General features: G+C 43.2%; 1 protein-coding gene across 7 annotated transcripts in view; it reads left to right on the top strand.

Annotated features, from left to right (window-relative positions):
* Positions 1 to 1,359: 1,359 nt before the first annotated feature.
* LOC110490110 (fibroin heavy chain) overlaps positions 1,360 to 19,678 on the top strand; it is a 66,381-nt gene continuing 48,062 nt past the window's right edge. For 6 of the 7 annotated variants that reach the window (XM_036944405.1, XM_036944410.1, XM_036944409.1 and 3 more), the window contains exons 1-8: positions 1,361 to 1,720; positions 11,717 to 11,980; positions 14,173 to 14,322; positions 14,633 to 14,851; positions 14,946 to 14,972; positions 15,165 to 15,353; positions 15,661 to 15,846; positions 19,343 to 19,537. In XM_036944405.1, the coding sequence (XP_036800300.1) occupies positions 1,645 to 1,720; positions 11,717 to 11,980; positions 14,173 to 14,322; positions 14,633 to 14,851; positions 14,946 to 14,972; positions 15,165 to 15,353; positions 15,661 to 15,846; positions 19,343 to 19,537 (1,306 nt within the window). In that variant the 5' untranslated portion in view covers positions 1,361 to 1,644. Of the gene's footprint in view, positions 1,721 to 11,716; positions 11,981 to 14,172; positions 14,323 to 14,632; positions 14,852 to 14,945; positions 14,973 to 15,164; positions 15,354 to 15,660; positions 15,847 to 19,342; positions 19,538 to 19,678 lie in introns of all 7 variants that reach the window. The other variant, XM_036944404.1, reaches the window with a different exon arrangement.

The following is a 19,678-nucleotide window of genomic DNA, read 5'->3' as shown; positions in this document are numbered from 1 at the left end:
AAATCACATTATGCTTGCTTGCAAGGTTATGTGTATTGGATTCCAGCCTGGGATAGGATATCCAACAGGTGGCATTTTTATTCACCCTCAACCTGCATTCAGATTGACTGTGTGGATTAAGATACTTGGTTAAAAAAACACTACCTAAATCATTTAAACCGGAAAAAACATAAATCTAACTAACTGATTGGATTAGATTAGCAAAATGTATGTTATATATCTTTGTGTAGCATAAGATGAATGAATATATCAATATACAGTACATGCAAAAATGCAGATATTTTAAAAAATCGACCTGCAGTAGAGCATGCTGGGAAATATGATAATGATGGGCGTGGTTTTGATGGGACTATTTTACTTTCCACAGTGTAAAACAATAACTCTAGCTATTAACACCAACACTGGATGTTATTTTATACCACTGAATGTTAATTTCACTCTTACAGAGTGAATTTAACTCCTGAATCAACAGTATAAATATTAAACTGAAAAATCAACACTGGCCAATTTATTGTGTGTCTGTGTGATTGTGTGTGTGTGTGTGTGTCACTTTTTCAAAGGAATGGTACTAGGAGGTGCTAATTTCTATCTGGCTGATATATCTCCTATTCTTTAATTACGTCTTTCTATGAATAACAAGTTTACATTTCAGTTTCCCCTGTTAGTGACATGACTTCATGCTCTTCTCAGAAAAGGACTGTGTTGAGTGGAAGCCTGCCAAGGACCCTCCACCCCCTCTACACACATACACCAACACATGCACAAAACATGCACATGCATACACACACACACACACACACACACACACGAACACACAAACAAACTGTGGGTCTAGAAGAGTGTGCAAAGAGGATAATGGGATGATCAGGTGAGGTTCCTCAGTCTTTACTTGGTGCTACTTGTCATCAACACAGTATCCACTTACTCCACTGTTCTAGAGTTGTCCATGGACATATCGTATTGTATAATGTTCCGGAAAAGTTTCCGTCTTTCTTCAGTTACATTCAGCAGAAAAAACACACATCTGTAATTGCCGTATCAGGCCTGCATAGTTAGTTACCTCTTCCCCTTGACTTAACAAAATGACATCATTTTGGAATCTATGAGAATATCTGGCAGACTGTCCCATTTATTTTCCTTTGGTGGGGTGGGATGGGGGGTGGACCCCCAACTCTCTCTCAATTTCCTTCTCTCTCCATCTCTCTCTCTTTACATCCTCCACCACTCTGTCTTTTTTGGGAGGGGTGGGATAGGGGGTGGACTCACCCGACTCTCTCTCCCTCTTCATCTCTCTCTCTCTCCTCTTCATCTCTTTCTTTTTCTCCACCTCTTTCTCAATTAACCCCCCCCTCTCTCTCTTTTAGGCAACCATGTTTTTATGGCAGGAGTCAACCAAATAAAAGCAGCCCCACCAGTCTGTGGGGGAGAAAAGCCGCTGGTTCAATGAAGTGATCTATTCAACTCAGTGTTTCTCTCTCTTGCTCTCTTCATTAATTACATACTGTTGTGCCTTTTCATCCTTTCCGTCTTTTGTTTTCTGTCTCTCTTACTTTTTATTCCCCTCCTTCTTTCTCTGGATGGCTGAGCTCTGACAAGGGGATAGAATCAAGAGTTTGGGAGAGGAGAGGGACATTTGGGAGCGAGATGGCGAGTGGGACGGTGGCGTTGTTCCTGTATGGATTCCTGCTCCTGTCTCTGTGGAAACCTTCACTGCAAGGAGGTAGGACCCCCTTTACTATGGATATCTATTTATATACATCCCTGTGTTTCAGGTGCCCCTCTAAGCTTGTACACACAAAAAAAGGAGGGTTTCTACTGGGTTCTTTGGTAAGGGTGATTGTTCTATGTGCAATTCTAATGAGTCAAAGAACCCTTTGAACTCTTCAATGGTTCTTTACGGTTCACAAAAGGGTTGTTTGCTCTTTTAGTGATAATTAAAATGTAGGGAAGGTGGTACATTAGAATATTTTGGGGTGTGGTTTATGCACAGCTCTTTTTGTAAAACCGTGATTGGGAGTGTCATTCCAGTTTATCTAATGTGTTGTGTTACTGTATGAAATTACATATTTTGAATGGCTATGGCAAGTGACAGTGTCTTGTGTCAATTGTGAACAGTTGACAAAATCAGTCAGTGGGTCTTGATTCTTTCCACAGGGACCTCGGTACGTATTTGGAATTTTAGCAATATAAAATGGTTGACCAGAATAAAAAACCCTGTATGGTTCTTCAAAAGGATCTACAAAGAACCTTTCAGATTGAGAATGTTCTATAAAGAACAATAAAAAGATCTATATAGCCCCCAAAACGGTTGTAACTGTAGCGGAACCCTGTTTTTGAATGGTTCTTTATAGAACCTTAGAAAAGAGTTCTTTATAGCACAGTGCAGGTGTACACGCTCCAAACGCTCTCCCTGCTGCAGGCACTGAAACCATAGTCCTGAAACCATAGTCCTCCTCTCCCTGCCGAAGGCACTGAAACCATAGCCCTTAACCCCTGCTCAGGATTTTGGTTGTATAGTTCACCAGCCTGGTACCCAAGTACAAGGTACATGATGCTCCAAGCTGAGCATTAATCCTTGGTAGAGTCAAGGGTGTTTGAGTGTGTTTAGTTGAAGTGTTTTCAGTTTTGAGCGTTGTACTGATTTGCTCAAGACGTATTGATGTATTATGCTATTTTGATAGATTTGTTAAAAATGTTCTCAACATCTTTTAGATTTCAAAGGCTTTTAAGTGCGTAACATTCTGGAGCTCTACTGTTCTGTGGAGTGACATAGAATCGGCCCGTGGAGCTGTGTGTATTTACCTGCTGGTATTCCCTTTAGGAGTGGGGCTTGTAGTTTGAGTCCCACTCTGCTTCCCGCTACAGTACAGGCAGTTACATAATTCAGAATTAACCACGATGCCATACTATAGGTAGACAGTGAGCTGTCTGATTGGCTGTTGGGTTTTGTTTAGCTTGTTTTGATAGGCCAGCTGAGAGTTACTGGTTCCTATGATCTCTCCGCTCACTGGAACACAGGACTTAAACAGCTCTGAGAGAGGTCAAAGGGTGTAGGGTAATAACTATGTTTCTAACACTGTAATAAGCATGTAATAAGATCGTAATATCAGTATCTCACATGTTCAACCAAGGTGTGTGAACTGTGGAACCAACTGGAAATACTGTATATTCAGCTACTGTTGGAGGAGAACAGAAGTTGAATAGAAAATGCAACTTTATTATTACACACTGATTGAAGAAAATGGCAAATCTTGCTGGTCTTGGGTAACAGTGAAATAACAGTGAGGTTTGTGGTTCAGGCTTAAGTTTATATGGAGTGTAACTCAATGAAAGGAAATGATTTGTAGAGCATGGTTCAGGTTTGTATGATTGAGTTCCCCATTGATAGAGAAATACTCAATACAGCATTGGGCCCCTCCAAGACTCCAAGAAATCTGTCCTGTTCTGTTGAAACATACAGAACTGTCGTGTTCTTTTACAGACGATTCATGGCAGAAGGGAATGAGTAATGTTGTCCACTTCACAGATACTGAATCTCCCACTGTGGATTATAGCAACATGCACAACAATTCCTGTACATTTACAACCCACTGGGGTCTTGGTTAGGTCCAATGACAGAACATACCACTGGAGTCTCTGGTCAAAGTAGTGCACTTTATAAGGGATATGCTGTCATTTGGGGAACAACCTATACCTTTCCGCTCCACCGTGCTCTTGGTCAAGTCCAATGATAGAAGCAGATGTCCTTCTCATGTTCAGTTTCCTTTGAACACAGACCACAACTCTCCCAAAACTAGATGCATCATTTCTTATTATCTCTGAAACAGTGAAGATTCTTTCGCGAGTTCCTCATGAGATCAAACATGGCATTGATGAATGACTGAAAAGGGAAAAGACTAAAGTGTAAAAATCCATCATATAACAGATGACAAAACATAAATCAATTCTTATAAAACTGCAGTTCCTCACAATAAAATGACAGCTCTTTAATAAAGATTGTTTAAAAAAAAGACCAGCTCTATACTGTTAACAAAATTATTTGAAACTCACAGCCTACATCCCAAATGGCACCCTCTTCCCTTTACAGTGCACTAAGGACTCTGATCAAAAGTAGTGCACTATATACTGTGTATCGGCTGCCATTTGCTGATGTAGCTGATGTAACTGCACAAGGGGGGCACAACAGACTTCCCTCCGTCGCGTCATCCCTCTAAGGCCTTTCTGCTAGCCTGCTAGCCTCGTGCTGCTAGCTGCTTGAAGCCACGCACTGGACTTGAATGATCACCCGGCTACGCATGCCTTTCCGTAACGTCACCATGCCGTGTCGATTGCTGTTCTGGTTTGTAACTATTGTTTTATTTCACCGTAGAGCCTCTAGCACTGCTCAACACGCCTCGGCTAACAATTTAGTTCCACCCCCCACACACGCAGTGACTTCACCTGGTTTAAATTCTATTTCTAGAGACAATATCTCTTTCATTATCACTATATGCACAGGTTTACCCCCACTGTATTCACATCCTACTATACCTTTGTCTGTACATTATGCCTTGAATATATTCTACCGTACCCAGAAATCTGCTCCTTTTACTCTCTGTTCTGAACGTACTAGGCGTCCAGTTCTGTTAGCCTTTAGCCGTACCCTTATCCTACTCCTCCTCTGTTCCTCCGGTGATGTAGAGGTTAATCCATGCCCTGCAGTGTCTACCTCCACTCCCATCCCCCAGGCTCTCTCATTTGTTGACTTCTGCAACCGTAAAAGCCTTTGTTTCATGCATGTTAACATTAGAAGCCTCCTCCCTAACTTTGTTTTATTCACTGCCCTAGCACACTCCACCCATCCGGATGTCCTAGCCGTGTCTGAATCCTGGCTTAGGAAGACCACCAAAAACCTTGAAATTTCCATCCCTAACTATAACATTTTCCGACAAGATAGAACTGCCAAAGGGGGCGGTGTTGCAATTTACTGCAAAGATAACCTGCAGAGTTCTGTCTTACTATCCAGGTCTGTACAATTTGAGCTTCTACTTCTAAAAATGAACCTTTCCAGAAACAAGTCTCTCACTGTTGCCGCTTGCTATAGACCACCCTCTGCCCCCAGCTGTGCCCTCGACACCATATGTGTATTGATTGCCCCCCATCTATCTTCTGAGCTCGTGCTGTTAGGTGACCTAAACTGGAACATGCTTAACACCCTGGCCATCCTACAATCTAAGCTTGATGCCCTCAACCTCACACAACTTAGCAATGAACCTACCAGATATAACCCCAAATCCGTAAACACGGGCACCCTCATAGATATCATCCTAACTAACTCACCCTCCAAATACACCTCTGCTGTTTTCAACCAAGATCTCAGCGATCACTGCCTCATTGCCTGCATCCGTAATGGGTCTGCGAGCCAACGACCACCCCTCATCACTGTCAAACGCTCCCTATAACACTTCTGCAAGCAGGCCTTTCTAATCGACCTGGCCGGGGTATCCTGGAACGACATTGATCTCATCTCGACAGTAGAGGATGCCTGGTTATTCTTTATAAGTGCCTTCCTCACCATCTTAAATAGGCATGCCCCATTCAAAAAATGTAGAACCAGGAATAGATATAGCCTCTGGTTCACTCCAGACTTGTCTGCCCTTGACCAGCACAAAAACATCCTGTGGCGTTCTGCATTAGCATCGAATAGCCCCCGTGATATGCAACTTTTCAGGGAAGTTAGGAACCAATATACACAGGCAGTTAGGAAAGCCAAGGCTAGCTTTTTAAACAGAAATTTGCATCCTGCAGTACAAAAACAAAAATGTTCTGGGACACTGTAAAGTCCATGGAGAATAAGAGCACCTCATCCCAGCTACCAGCTACCCACTGCTCTGAGGCTAGGAAACACTGTTACAACCGACAAGTCCACTATAATTGAGAATTTCAATAAGCATTTCTCTACGGCTGGCCATGCTTTCCACCTGGCTACCCCTACCCCGGTCAACTGCCCCGCACCCTCCACAGCAACCCACCCAAGCCCCCACCATTTCTCCTTCACCCATATCCAGATAGCTGATGTTCTGAAAGAGCTGCAAAATCTGGACCCCTACAAATCAGCCGGGCTAGACAATCTGGACCCTCTCTTTCTTAAATTATCTGCCGAAATTGTTGCAACCCCTATTACTAGCCTATTCAACCTCTCTTTTGTATCGTCTGAGATTCCCAAAGATTGGAAAGCTGCCGCGGTCATCCCCCTCTTCAAAGGGGGAGACACTCTAGACCCAAACTGCTACAGACCTATATCTATCCTACCCTACATCTCTAAGGTCTTCGAAAGCCAAGTTAACAAACAGATTACTGACCATTTTGAATCACATCATACCTTCTCCGCTATGCAATCTGGTTTCCGAGCTGGTCATGGGTGCACCTCAGCCACGCTCAAGGTGAACCTTTTGTGACTAGGGGGCAGTATTTTCATTTTTGGAAAAATAACGTTCCCGTAGTAAACGGGATATTTTGTCAGGACAAGATGCTAGAATATGCATATAATTGACAGCTTAGGATAGAAAACACTCTAAAGTTTCCAAAACTGTAAAAATATTGTCTGTGAGTATAACATAACTGATATTGCAGGCGAAAGCCTGAGAAAAATCCAATCCGGAAGTGCCTCATGTTTTGAAAGCGCTGCGTTCCAATGCGTCCCTATTGAGCTATCAATGGGCTATCAACCAGATTACTTTTTCTCCGTATTCCCCAAGGTGTCTACAGCATTGTGATGTAGTTTTACGCATTTATGTTGAAGAATACCTGTAAGCGGCTACATTGCGCAACAGGTCACCTGATGGTTCCCAGAGTGATTCTCGCGTAAAATACAGAGGTAGCCGTTATTCCAATCGGTCCTGCTGAAAAACCAATTGTCCCGGTGGATATATTATCGAATAGATATTTGAAAAACACCTTGAGGATTGATTATAAACAACGTTTGCCATGTTTCTGTCGATATTATGGAGCTAATTTTGAATATTTTTCGGAGTTTTCGTGACTGCAATTTCCGGGCGATTTCTCAGCCAAACGTGAAGAACAAACGGAGCTATTTCGCCTACAACAATAATATTTTTGGAAAAAAGGAACATTGGCTATCTAACTGGGAGTCTCGTGAGTGAAAACATCCGAAGCTCAGCAAAGGTAAACGATTTAATCTGATTGCTTTTCTGATGTCCGTGACTAAGTTACCTGCTGCTAGCTGGACAAAATGCTATGCTAGGCTATCGATAAACTTACACAAATGCTTGTCTAGCTTTGGCTGTAAAGCATATTTTGAAAATCTGAGATGACAGGGTGATTAACAAAAAGCTAAGCTGTGTCTCAATATATTTCACTTGTGATTTTCATGAATAGGAATATTTTCTAGGAATATTTATGTCCGTTGCGTTATGCTAATTAGTGTCAGTCGATGATTACGCTCCCGCATATGTGATGGGGAGTCACTAGAGGTAACGATATCATAACCGCCATCGATAAGAGACATTACTGTGCAGCTGTATTCATCGACCTGGCCAAGGCTTTCGACTCTGTCAATCACCACATTCTTATTGGCAGACTCAACAGCCTTGGTTTCTCGAATGATTGCCTCGCCTGGTTCACCAACTACTTCTCTGATAGAGCTCAGTGTGTCAAATCAGAGGGCCTGATGTCCGGACCTCTGGCAGTCTCTATGGGGGTGCCACAGGGTTCAATTCTCGGGCCGACTCTCTTCTCTGTATACATCAATGATGTCGGTCTTGCTGCTGGTGATTCTCTAATCCACCTCTACGCAGACGACACCATTCTGTATACTTCTGGCCCTTCTTTGGACACTGTGTTAACTAACCTCCAGACGAGCTTCAATGCCATACAACGCTCCTTCCGTGGCCTCCAACTGCTCTTAAATGCAAATAAAACTAAATGCATGTGTAACGGATGTGAAACGGCTAGCTTAGTTAGCGTGGGCGCTAAATAGCGTTTCAATCAGTGACGTCACTTGCTCTGAGACCTTGAAGTAGTAGTTCCCCTTGCTCTGCAAGGGCCGCGGCTTTTGTGGAGCGATGGGTAACGATGCTTCGAGGGTGACTGTTGATGTGTGCAGAAGGTCCCTAGTTCGCGCCCGGGTATGGGCGAGGGGACGGTCTAAATTTGTACTGTTACATTGGTGCCGTGACCCGGATTACTGGTTGCTGCGGAAAAAGGAGGAAGGTCAAAAGGGGGGTGAGTGTAACGGATGTGAAACGGCTAGCTTAGTTAGCGTGGGCGCTAAATAGCGTTTCAATCAGTGACGTCACTTGCTCTGAGACCTTGAAGTAGTAGTTCCCCTTGCTCTGCAAGGGCCGCGGCTTTTGTGGAGCGATGGGTAACGATGGGTGACTGTTGATGTGTGCAGAAGGTCCCTAGTTCGCGCCCGGGTATGGGCGAGGGGACGGTCTAAATTTGTACTGTTACACATGCTATTCAACCGATCATTGCCCGCACCTGCCCGTCCATCCAGCATCACTACTCTGGACGGCTCTGACTTAGAATACGTGGATAACTACAAATACCTAGGTGTCTGGCTAGACTGTAAACTCTCCTTCCAGACTCACAGTAAGCATCTCCAATCAAAAATTAAATCTAGAATCGGCTTCCTATTTCGCAACAAAGCTTCCTTCACTCATGCTGCCAAACGTACCCTCGTAAAACTGACCATCCTACCGATCCTTGACTTCGGCGATGTCATCTATAAAATAGCCTCCAACACTCTACTCAGCAAACTGGATGTAGTCTATCACAGTGCCATCCGTTTTGTCACCAAAGCCCCATATACTACCCACCACTGCGACCTGTACGCTCTCGTTGGCTGGCCCTCGCTTCATACTCTTCGCCAAACCCACTGGCTACAGGTTATCTACAAGTCTCTGCTAGGTAAAGCCCCGCCCGATCTCAGCTCGCTGGTCACCATAGCAGCACCCACTCACCCCCAAAGCCAATTTCTCATTTGGTCGCCTTTCCTTCCAGTTCTCTGCTGCTACTGACTGGAACGAACTGCAAAAATCACTGAAGCTGGAGATTCCCATCTCCCTCACTAGCTTTAAGAACCAGCTGTCAGAGCAGCTCACAGATCACTGCACCTGTTCATAGCCCATCTGAAAACAGCCCATCTACCTCGTTCCCATACTGTATTTATTTATTTTGCTCCTTTTGCACAACAGTATCTCTACTTGCACATCCATCTTTTGCACATCTACCATTCCAGTGTTTAATTGCCATATTGTAATTACTATGCCACCATGGCCTATTTATTGCCTTAACTCCCTTATTTGACCTTGTTTACACTCACTGTATATAGACTTTCTTTTCCTTTTTTTCTACTGTATTATTGACTGTATGTTTTGTTCATTCCATGTGTAACTCTGTGTTGTTGTACAGGTATCTTATGTATAATCTTAAAGTGCAATTCCTTAAATTTGTTTGGTATACAATATTTGTCAGGCATCAACCAAGCATTACAGGAAGACAATGACAGGAATAAGCATTTCCACACTTTGTTACATTACAGCCTTATTCTAAAATTGATTCAATAACATTCATCATCAATCTACACACTATACCCCCTAATGACAAAGCTAAAACAGGTTCATAGAAATGTTTGCTAATTTATAAAAAACTAAACAGAAACACCTTGTTTACATACTTTCTCAGATGCTTTGCTATGAGACTCGAAATTTAGCTCAGGTGCATCCTGTTTCCATTAATCATCCTTGAGATGTTTACACAACTTGATTGGAGTCCACCTGTGGTAAATTCAATAGATTGGACATGATTTGACAGTGCACAGTTGACAGTGCATGTCAGAGCAAAAACCAAGCCATGAGGTCTAAGGAATTGTGCGTAGCGCGCCGAGACAGGATTGTGTTAAGGCACAGAGCTGGCGAATGGTACCAAAACATGTCTGCAGCATTTAAGGTCCCCAAGACCACAATGGGCTCCATCATTCTTAAATGGAAGAAGTTTGGAACCACCAAGATTCTTTCTAGAGCTGGCCGCCCGGACAAACTGAGCAATCCTGGGAGAAGGACCTTGGTTACGGAGGTGACCAAGAACCCAATGGTCATGCTGAAAGAGCTCCAGAGTTACTCTGTGGAGATGGGAGATCCTTCCAGAAGGACAACTATCTTTGCAACACTCCACCAATCAGGCCTTGATGGTAGTGGCCAGACAGAAGCTGCTTCTCAGTAAAAGACACATGACAGCCTGCTTGGAGTTTGCCAAAATACACTTAAAGGACTCTCAGACCATGAGAAATAAGATTCTCTGGTCTGATGAAACCAATATTGAACTCTTTGTCAGGAATGCCAAGTGTCACGTCTGGAGGAAACCTGGCACCATTCCTACGGTGAAGCATGGTGGTGGCAGCATCATGACTAGTCAGGATCGAGGGAAAGATGAATGGCGCAAAGTACAGAGATATATTTGATGAAAACCTGCTCCAGAGCACTCAGGACCTCAGACTGGGACAAAGGTCCACCTTCCAACAGGACAACATCGCTAAGCACACAGCCAAGACCATACAGGAGTGGCTTCGGGACAAGTCTCTGAATGTCCTTGAGTGGCCCAGCCAGAGCCTGGACTTGAACCCAATCTAACATCCCTGAAGAGACCTGAAAATAGCTGTGCAGTGAAGTTTGTGATCTAACCTGATTGATCTTGAGAGGATCTGCAGAGTTGAATGGGAGAAACTACCCAAATACAGGTGTGCCAAGCTTGTAGGGTCACACCCAAGAAGACTCAAGGCTGTAATCACTGCTAAAGGTGCTTCAACAAAGTACTGAGTAAAGGGTCTGAATACTTATGTAATTGTGTGTTTTTATTTAATTTTTGTTATTATTTTCAAAAATAAAATAACAACTAACTTTTTCTTTGTTATTATGGGGTATTGTGTGTGCAAATTTGCATAATGTCCAAAAGTGTGCAATGGAACACGTTAGGGTAAACTATTAGAACCATACTGAACAGCACAGGCAATGAGGAAATTAAACTGTGCTTTATAAACTATGACAGATTTAATACAGGTTGGGTTTACACAGACAGCCCAATTCTGATATTTTTTGACAAATTGCATCAGATGATTTCACATCAGCTCTTTTTCAGAGCTGATCAAATTGGTCAAAAGACCAATTAGTGTAAAAGTATCAGAATTGTTCTGCCTGACATAGAACCGCAGAAGTATCGTAGTCATTTAAGAGTCCAGAACAAATGAAAATATGGATAAACGGTTGTTTATTAACATATAAGGCCAAGCCCTTTGTATTTAAGATTTACATGGTAATGAAATCAGCCGTCCACTGTGGACTGACAGAATGAAGAAGGGGAAGAAGGATCTGAGCCAGTAGAGAAAATCCTTCCTCTATGTTTCTTATTGGTCATCAGTGTTGCTGCCAAGGCCAATGTTTATCACAGACAATCAATCAACCCACCAATCAACCAATCAATCTGGCAATCAAACACACAATGTATTTAAAAAAAAAATCCCAATACAGAAATGTCCATGAACACAAACTCAATCCCATACCTCACTTGACGATTGATTAGGTATTTTGGTGCTGGACTGGAACAAAAGCCTGGACTCCCTATAACTCTCCAGGACCAGAACTGGTAGTGCTATGTTTCAGGTGTGTGCTTTAGTTGTGTGTATACAGTGGTTTAACATGGTTGTGCTGTGTTCCAGGTGTGTACATACCTGCTGGTGTAGGTGAAGGAGCTGGGACTGGATTAGGAGCTGGAGCAGGAGTCAGAGCTGGATTTGGTCCAGGTGGAGCTGGCACCGGTTTTGGGCCTGGTGGTGTAGGCACTGGATATGGGCCAGGTGGCGGAGCCGGAGTTGGACCAGGAGTTGGACCAGGAGGTGTAGGTGGAGCTGGCGCTGGTCCAGGTGGTGCAGGCTTTGGCCCTGGAGCCGGTGGAGGTTACACCAAGCCAGGGAAGACGGGAGGTAAGGGAGAACGTTAAACTATCAACTGCTATTTGCCATATCTTCAATTTAAGTCTACTAGAAAGTGTGTGCCCTCAGGCCTGGAGGGAAGCAAAAGTTATTCCACTACCCAAGAATAGTAAAGCCCCCTTTACTGGCTCAAATAGCCGACCAATCAGCCTGTTACTAACCCTTTGTTAACTTTAATAAAAAATTATGTTTGACCAGATACAATGCTATCTTACAGTAAACAAATTGACAACAGAATTTCAGCATGCTTATATGGAAGGACATTCAATAAGCACAGCACTTACACAAATGACTGATGATTGGCTGAGAGAAATTGATGATAAAGAGATTGTGGGGGCTGTTTTGTTTGACTTCAGTGCGGCTTTTGACATTATCGATCATAGTCTGTTGCTGGAAAAGCGTAAACTATCGTTCAAAAGTTTGGGACCACTTAGACATTTCCTTGTTTTTGAAAGAAAATCAAAAAACATTGTCCATTAAAATAACATCAAATTGATCAGAAATACAGTGTAGACATTGTTAATGTTGTAAATGACTATTGTTGCTGGAAACTGCAGATTTTTTATGGAATATCTACGTAGGCGTACAGAGGCCCATTATCAACAACCATCACTCCTGTGTTCCAATGGCACGTTGTACTAGCTAATCCAAGTTTATCATTTTATAAGGCTAATTGATCATTAGAAAACCCTTTTGCAATTATGTTAGCACAGCTGAAAACTGTTGTCCTGATTTAAAGAAGCAATAACACTGTCCTTCTTCAGACTAGTTGAGTATCTGGAGCATCAGCATTTGTGGGTTCGATTACAGGCTCAACACGGCCAGAAACAAAGACCTTTCTTCTGAAACTCTTCAGTCTACTCTTGTTCTGAGAAATGAAGGCTATTCCATGCGAGAAATTGCCAAGAAACTGAAGATCTCGTACAACGCTGTGTACTACTCCCTTCACAGAGCAGAGCAAACGCGGTCTAACCAGAACAGAAAGAGTGGGAGGCCCCGGTGCACAATTGAGCAAGAGGACAAGTACATTAGAGTGTCTAGTTTGAGAAACAGACGCCTCACAAGTCCTGAACTGGCAGCTTCATTAAATAGTACACCAGTCTCATAGTCAACATTCAAGAGGCGACTCCGGGTGGCTGGCCTTCTAGGCAGAGTTCCTCTGTTCAGTGTCTGTGTTCTTATGCCCATCTTAATCTTTTCTTTTTATTGGCCAGTCTGAGATATTACTTTTTCTTTGCAACTCTGCATTGAAGGCCAGCATCCCGGAGTCGTCTCTTCACTGTTAACGAGGCGTTTGTTTCTCAAACTTCTGTTGAATGCACCGAGCTGTCTGTTTGAACTACTGGCACACAGCTCAGACACCCATGCATTCCCCACAAGACATGCCAGCAATGGTCCCGTCAGTCTCCAAGTCCAGACCAGCCTATGGGAGGCGCACAGTACTACATAGAGCCATGACTACATGGAACTCTATTCCACATCAAGTAAATGATGCAAGCAGTAAAATTTGAATTAAAAAAACACTTAAATATACACCTTATGGAACAGCGGGGACTATGAAGCAACACAAACACAGGCACAGACACATGCATATAAACACACGATAACATACGCATTACACACTCATGTACAGATGGATTTTGTGTTGTAGATATGTGGTAGGAGAGGAGGGGCTTGAGGGCACACACTTAATATGTTGCGAAATCTGTTGGTAATGTTTTTAAAATGTAACTGCCTTAATTTTGCTGGACCCCAGGAAAAGTAATGGACATCCATAATACATGCAATACATAATTTCTGTAATGTCTTTATTTAAGTCCTGCTGATACTTTATTAACATATAAAGCCAAGTCCTTTGTATTTAAGATTAACATGGTAATGAAATCAGCCGTCCACTGTGGACTGAAGGAATGAAGAATGGGAAGAAGGATCTGAGCCAGTAGAGAAAATCCTTCCTCTGTTTTTCTTATTGGTCGTCAGTGTTGCTGCCAAGTCCAATGTTTATCATATTCCTATTAAAGTCTTACAATGATTCATGCTCTCACAGACAATCAATCAATCAACAAATTGATAATTGCCTTTATTTAGTCTCAAGGTTAGGATGATGACCTTCGATTAAACAAATATCTGTGTTTTCATTTGCTGGGATGTAATTCTGTTGATATGACCATTGTATCTTGCAGCTGGCTATGGTGGTCAGGTTGTAGGCCAAGGCCAAGGAGGACTGGGGACTGGAGGTCTGGGGGAAGGAAGAGTTAGACCAGAAGGAGCTGGGGCCGGACCAGGAGGTTATGGACATGGCGGTGGTTTAGGAGCTGGAGGCCTTGGAGCAGGTATACTATGAGCTACTCACTGTTTGTGTTTGTTATATTGGTATTTTCTTGGCTTAGAGATGTAATCAGGGATATTTGTGGGGGGAGTGGGGTAGGGCAGATTTAAAGCAAATTTCCTGCTATACTAAACATTTTTCATAATGCTGAGATAATTTTTTATAAGTTTTAAAGCTAATTTCCTGCAATTCTACACATTTTGCTATCATATGGTATCTGGGGGCCCGTGCCCTGCGTGCCCCTTCTGTAATCCGGCCCTGGATGTAATGGACAGATTCAGTTGTGGTACTGATACTTGAGTCTTCCTCTCCAGGAGCTGGCAATGGAGGTTGGGGTCCTGGAGGACAGGGGGCTGGACTAGGAGCTGGAGGTCTGGGAGGAGGAGGTCTTAGACCAGGAGCCAGACCAGGAGGTTATGGACCAGGTGGTTATGGGCCTGGAGCTGGTCTTAGTCTGGGCGGAGCTGTAGCTGGAGGTCTTGGTGGTGGTTACGGACTTGGCGGGGGTCTAGGTGCCGGAGGCCTTGGAGCAGGTATGAGGCTCTTGATTTGATCATCTGATCAATTATAACTCATTTCAGTTCATTTTACAGAAATGTATTTTTGATGATTGTTGTGTTTCCACAGGAGCTGGAGGAAAGCCAGAGAAGGCAGGTGAGTGACATATGCAGTTCAGGTCTGCCCTAGACTTCTTTTAGGGCTCACAAACTATTGACTTGTTTTTTCAATGGCAGCCTATTTCCTCAGTACATCCAAATTAACACTACACATGACAAAGACCCTCCTAAAGGTTTTAAGCCTGTTTGTTGTTATCGAGAGGATGATGCAGTCAATCTTGATCTCCAGGAGCTGGCTACGGTGGTAGAGATCCAGGAGGACAGGGGGCTGGACTGGGTGTTGGAGGTTTTGGACCAGGTGGCTATGGACCAGGTGGAGCTGGTGCCGGACCAGGTGGCTATGGGCTTGGTGTTGGTCTTGGTCCTGGGGGAGCTGGTCCTGGAGTTTTTGGTGGTGGTTATGGACCCGATGGAACAGGTAAAGAACCCTGAGGTTTACAGATGGACTACGGTCAAAGATACCGGCCGTGTACCCAAATATTACCTAAATAGTGCACTACTTTTTCCCATAATTGGGTGCGTTTTGGGAGTCACACTAACTCATGCAGTACAACCTGATCTTATGGCCTCTGTTATTCCTCTGCTGTTTCTCCATCTTTCTATAGGAGCCAGTGGGAAGCCTTCCAAAACAGATGTGTGTGAATCTTGTCTCTATGTTCAGTAGACCTTTGAGATGTACGTGTTTTTGTCTGTTTGAGTCTGTATTTCTTGTGTTTGATCCCCAGGAGCTGGCTATGTAGGTCGCAGTCCTGGGGGACAGGGGGCTGGATTAGGAGCTGGAGGCTATGGACCAGGTGGAGCTGGACCAGGAGGATATGGGCCTGGTTCTGGTGTTGGCCAGGGTGGAGCTGGTCCAGGTGGTTTTGGTGGTGGTCTTGGAGCTGGCGGACAAGGAGACACCCTTGGAGCTGGTAGGGTGTATGGCCTAACTCGTATAGCCCATGAGTCTGATATACTGTAACTTGCTACTGTAGGTGCGTCTTTGGGTGCTATTAATAATGACAAAGTCTGTGACTGCTGTAATGGAGTAAAGCCAAAGCCATGTTACCATCTTTATGCACTAGCATCCATAGACCCAGGAATTTGATTATTAGAATGGACCTTCTTATGATGGTCCAAAGGTCAGCCGCGTTGGTCAGGGAGTTTGTCAACCATGGTTTGCCAGTGCTGAGATAAGATATTGTGTAAAACAATGAATGTTGATAATTGATCTGCATTGTATGTGTGTTAGCTAGGTAGCCACAGTTTTAGAGGAATGATTCCATTCATTTTTCAAATGAACTGCCAACATTCCATTCAAGCAATGCAGTCAATCCACAGCCATACACTGGCTGAAATCAGTTGATGATACAGATGTACTGTAGGATCTTCATTTGCTCACTATTTTTTTGCTGATAATTTTTCCTGCACAGGAGGAAATGCAAACTTCTAGTGTATTTGAGTTTTAAAAAGGCTTCTAAAGTTTGTAATTTCAACTTTGAAATTTGAGACTTGTTTTGCCCTAATGGAAAATGTATCGACCCCTACAAAAAGGTATATTAATTATAATTTGCATAATAATTAAAATATCCTGTTGCGGCAGGATTATTTTCCTGCTGTAGCAAGCTGTCTTCAATTAAGATCCTACATCTGTAGGACTTAGAGTTGTAAATTAAACGAGTACTCCTCATATAATCAAATATGATATCTCATATACATATACACTCCATGGTCAGTTTATGAGGTACACCCATTGCCTACAGAACAGTCTGAATTCTTCAGGGCATGGATTTTACAAGGTGTTGGAAAAGTTCCACAGGATGTTGGTCCATGCTGTAGATTTGACAACGGTACATTCATGCTGTGAACAGCCCATTCCATCTCATCTCAAAGATGGTCAATTGGGTTTGGTCAGCAGCAATATTCAGATACACTGTGGCGTTCAATCGTTGCTCAATTGGTATCAAGGGACCCAAAGTGTGCCAGGAAAACATTCTCCACACCAGTACACCACCGCTGCCAGCCTGTACCGTTGACACCAGGCAGGATGAGTCCATGGACTGATGCTGCTTACGCCAAATCCTGAACCTGCCATAAGCATGAAGCAACAGAAAACGGGATTCATCGGACCAGGCAATGTTTTTCCATTCCTTAATTTTCCAGTGTTGGTGATGGCGTGCCCACTGGAGCCACTTCTTCTTGTTTTTAGCTGATAGGAATGGAACCCGGTGTGGTCGTCTGTTGCAATAGCCCATCCGTGACAAGGACTGACGAGTTGTGTGTTCTACACACCACTGTGCACCGTTATTTGTCTGTCTGTGGTCCGTCTGTTACCTAGCACGATACTTGCCATTCTCCTTTGACAATCTGTTTTTGCCCACAGGCCTGCCGCTGACTGGATTTTTTTTGTTTGTTGCACCATTCTCGGAAAATCCGAGACACTGTCTTGCGTGAAAAGCCCAGGAGGGTGGCTGTTTCTGAGATATTGGTTCCGGCACGCCTTGCACCTACAATCATACCACGTTCATTCTAATGTTCAATCAAAGAATAACTGAATGCCTGCCTGCCTGCCTGCCTTCCTGCTTTACATAGCAAGCCACGGCCACTGTCTGTAGGAGTGATACATTTTTGTGAACTGGGTGGTGTACACAATTAACTGGCCGTTGAGTGTATATCATATGATATATACATGCATATAATCATATAATAACACAGCTTTCCAAGAAACACAATCTGAGACATTTATAGTCTGTTTATACAGAAACTTTCTATATAAACTTTATTTAGAATTATATGACAATAGTTTAGGTCGATTATATTCCATTACACAATTTCTGATACATCACATGCTTGAATTGTATTTTCCTGCATAAGTGAAAGCAGGAAATGGATCAAGTTATCCATCATTTCATTTCCTCAGACACAACTGATGCCTGGGGTTGTTATTTGGATTGTATGCACACCGAACATGCACACACACACACATACACGCACATGCACGTACACACAGGCACACACACAGCTTATATAGAATGAGGAATGTTGATGATGTTATCCGAGGAGCAGTTCTCGATACTTATGACCCGGCTTTGTGGAACCTTTAGTTAGATGTTCCACCCTTTAGACCAGAGGTCTCCAACCTTTTCTAGCATGAGAGCTACTTAAAAAAATGAAATGTTGTGAGTTAATTTTTTCTAGCTTTTAAATAGGCACATTCTTCTCCTCTCCCATGCAACTCTTCCTCAGGTCCTTAGTGTATAAGAGAAAGTAATGCACTACGTTTTCTGTCAATATACCTGGTAAAATATGGTTAAAAAACAACTTTAAGGGGGGCCCTATAAAATTAGATTTTTTTTCCCAAATTATGTTTTAGCAGTTTTATTTTTCCTGGTTTTATAATTATACTTATCATACTAAATGGAATGTCTCGAATTTATGTCCAGAATAATACAAAATGCCCTGAGCCCGAGTTGACTTTGCAGTTAACATTTAATTGAGAAGGTTTTGGGGAAAGTATTTCTGGCTACACACGGAGTGATAGACAAATGCGCACACCATACAGACAGACAGGGGCAATATTGCTGGAAATTAATTGGCAGATATTTTCATAGGTTTGGCTTTTTAAGCCAATAGTGGCTAACCAGGGGTGGGATAACGTCAATGTTGCGTTGATTAGACAGTAGCTGGGAGCTTGCAGTGTCAGATACTTGTGTGATTTGTTTATGACAGTGGATTGGATTACATAAAACGATGGATTACATAAAAAATTGCATATACTTTCGGAATTGTTTGGTGAGCTACTCATAGGTGGGCTGCGAGCTACTGGATACCCCTGCTTTAGACCCTGAGATAGAAAGTGTGCCACAGACCTGGGTTCAAACACTATTTGAAATACTTTAAAATATAACAATGAAAAATGTTTTGCAGATTGTATCTTGTCGATCATAATTTTTTTTAAATTGCAATGTGAGTATTGGGTTGAAACTGAGACAACCTGGTTCAATTTGGGTACCGGGGTAAAACCAGTTCGGAAACACTGATGTAGTGTAATACACCTGGGAATTAGACTGTATGCTGTAATGTAACTGGCCAAAGGAGGGCAGTGCTTCGTACTCCAGGGCTTGGAGCCGGGCTTGGATTTAATTCAAGCACTAAACCCTTATATACCCAGTGTGTTTTTAGAACATTAATCTCAGTGTTCTATTTTGGAGTGTTATTTAAAATGTCTTTTACATTAACCTCAGAAAAATGTGCCCACAATGCAAGGATGCCATCATGTGTTGGATTCATATAAAACATAATTCCTCCTGTGTTCCCATCAGGGTATGGAGGCCTCGGAGCAGGGTGAGGCCACAATTTAATGATGCCGTCATGTGTTGGATTCATGTAACACATCAAAACATCATGTCTATACTGTGTTCCCATCAGGGTATGGAGGCCTCGGAGCTGGGGGACTGGGATCCAGAGGTACAGGTCAGGGGGCTGGAGGACTTGGAGCAGGCCAAGGTCTTGGAGCCGGCCAAGGAGATGGATACAGACCTGGAGGAGGCTACGGTGGTGCTGCTGGTGGTCTGTACCCTGGAGCTGGAGGGGCGGGGGCAGGCCAGAAACCTCCCAAAACAGGTACAGGCTCCGGGAGGATGGGGCTAGGGGTGGAATGACCAGAGCCATATATCACAGGTATACAGAGTTTGGTCAGCTCTTTATGGCCACCTGGCTATTGCCTGATTGTTCTGTGCATTTCTCTCACCCTTTTCATTTGCA

The sequence above is a fragment of the Oncorhynchus mykiss genome, chromosome 15 (assembly GCF_013265735.2).
Source record: "Oncorhynchus mykiss isolate Arlee chromosome 15, USDA_OmykA_1.1, whole genome shotgun sequence".
Classification (NCBI taxonomy): Eukaryota; Metazoa; Chordata; class Actinopteri; order Salmoniformes; family Salmonidae; genus Oncorhynchus; species Oncorhynchus mykiss.
Note: the sequence above shows the minus strand (reverse complement) of the source record. Positions and strands in the feature narration are given on the sequence as shown.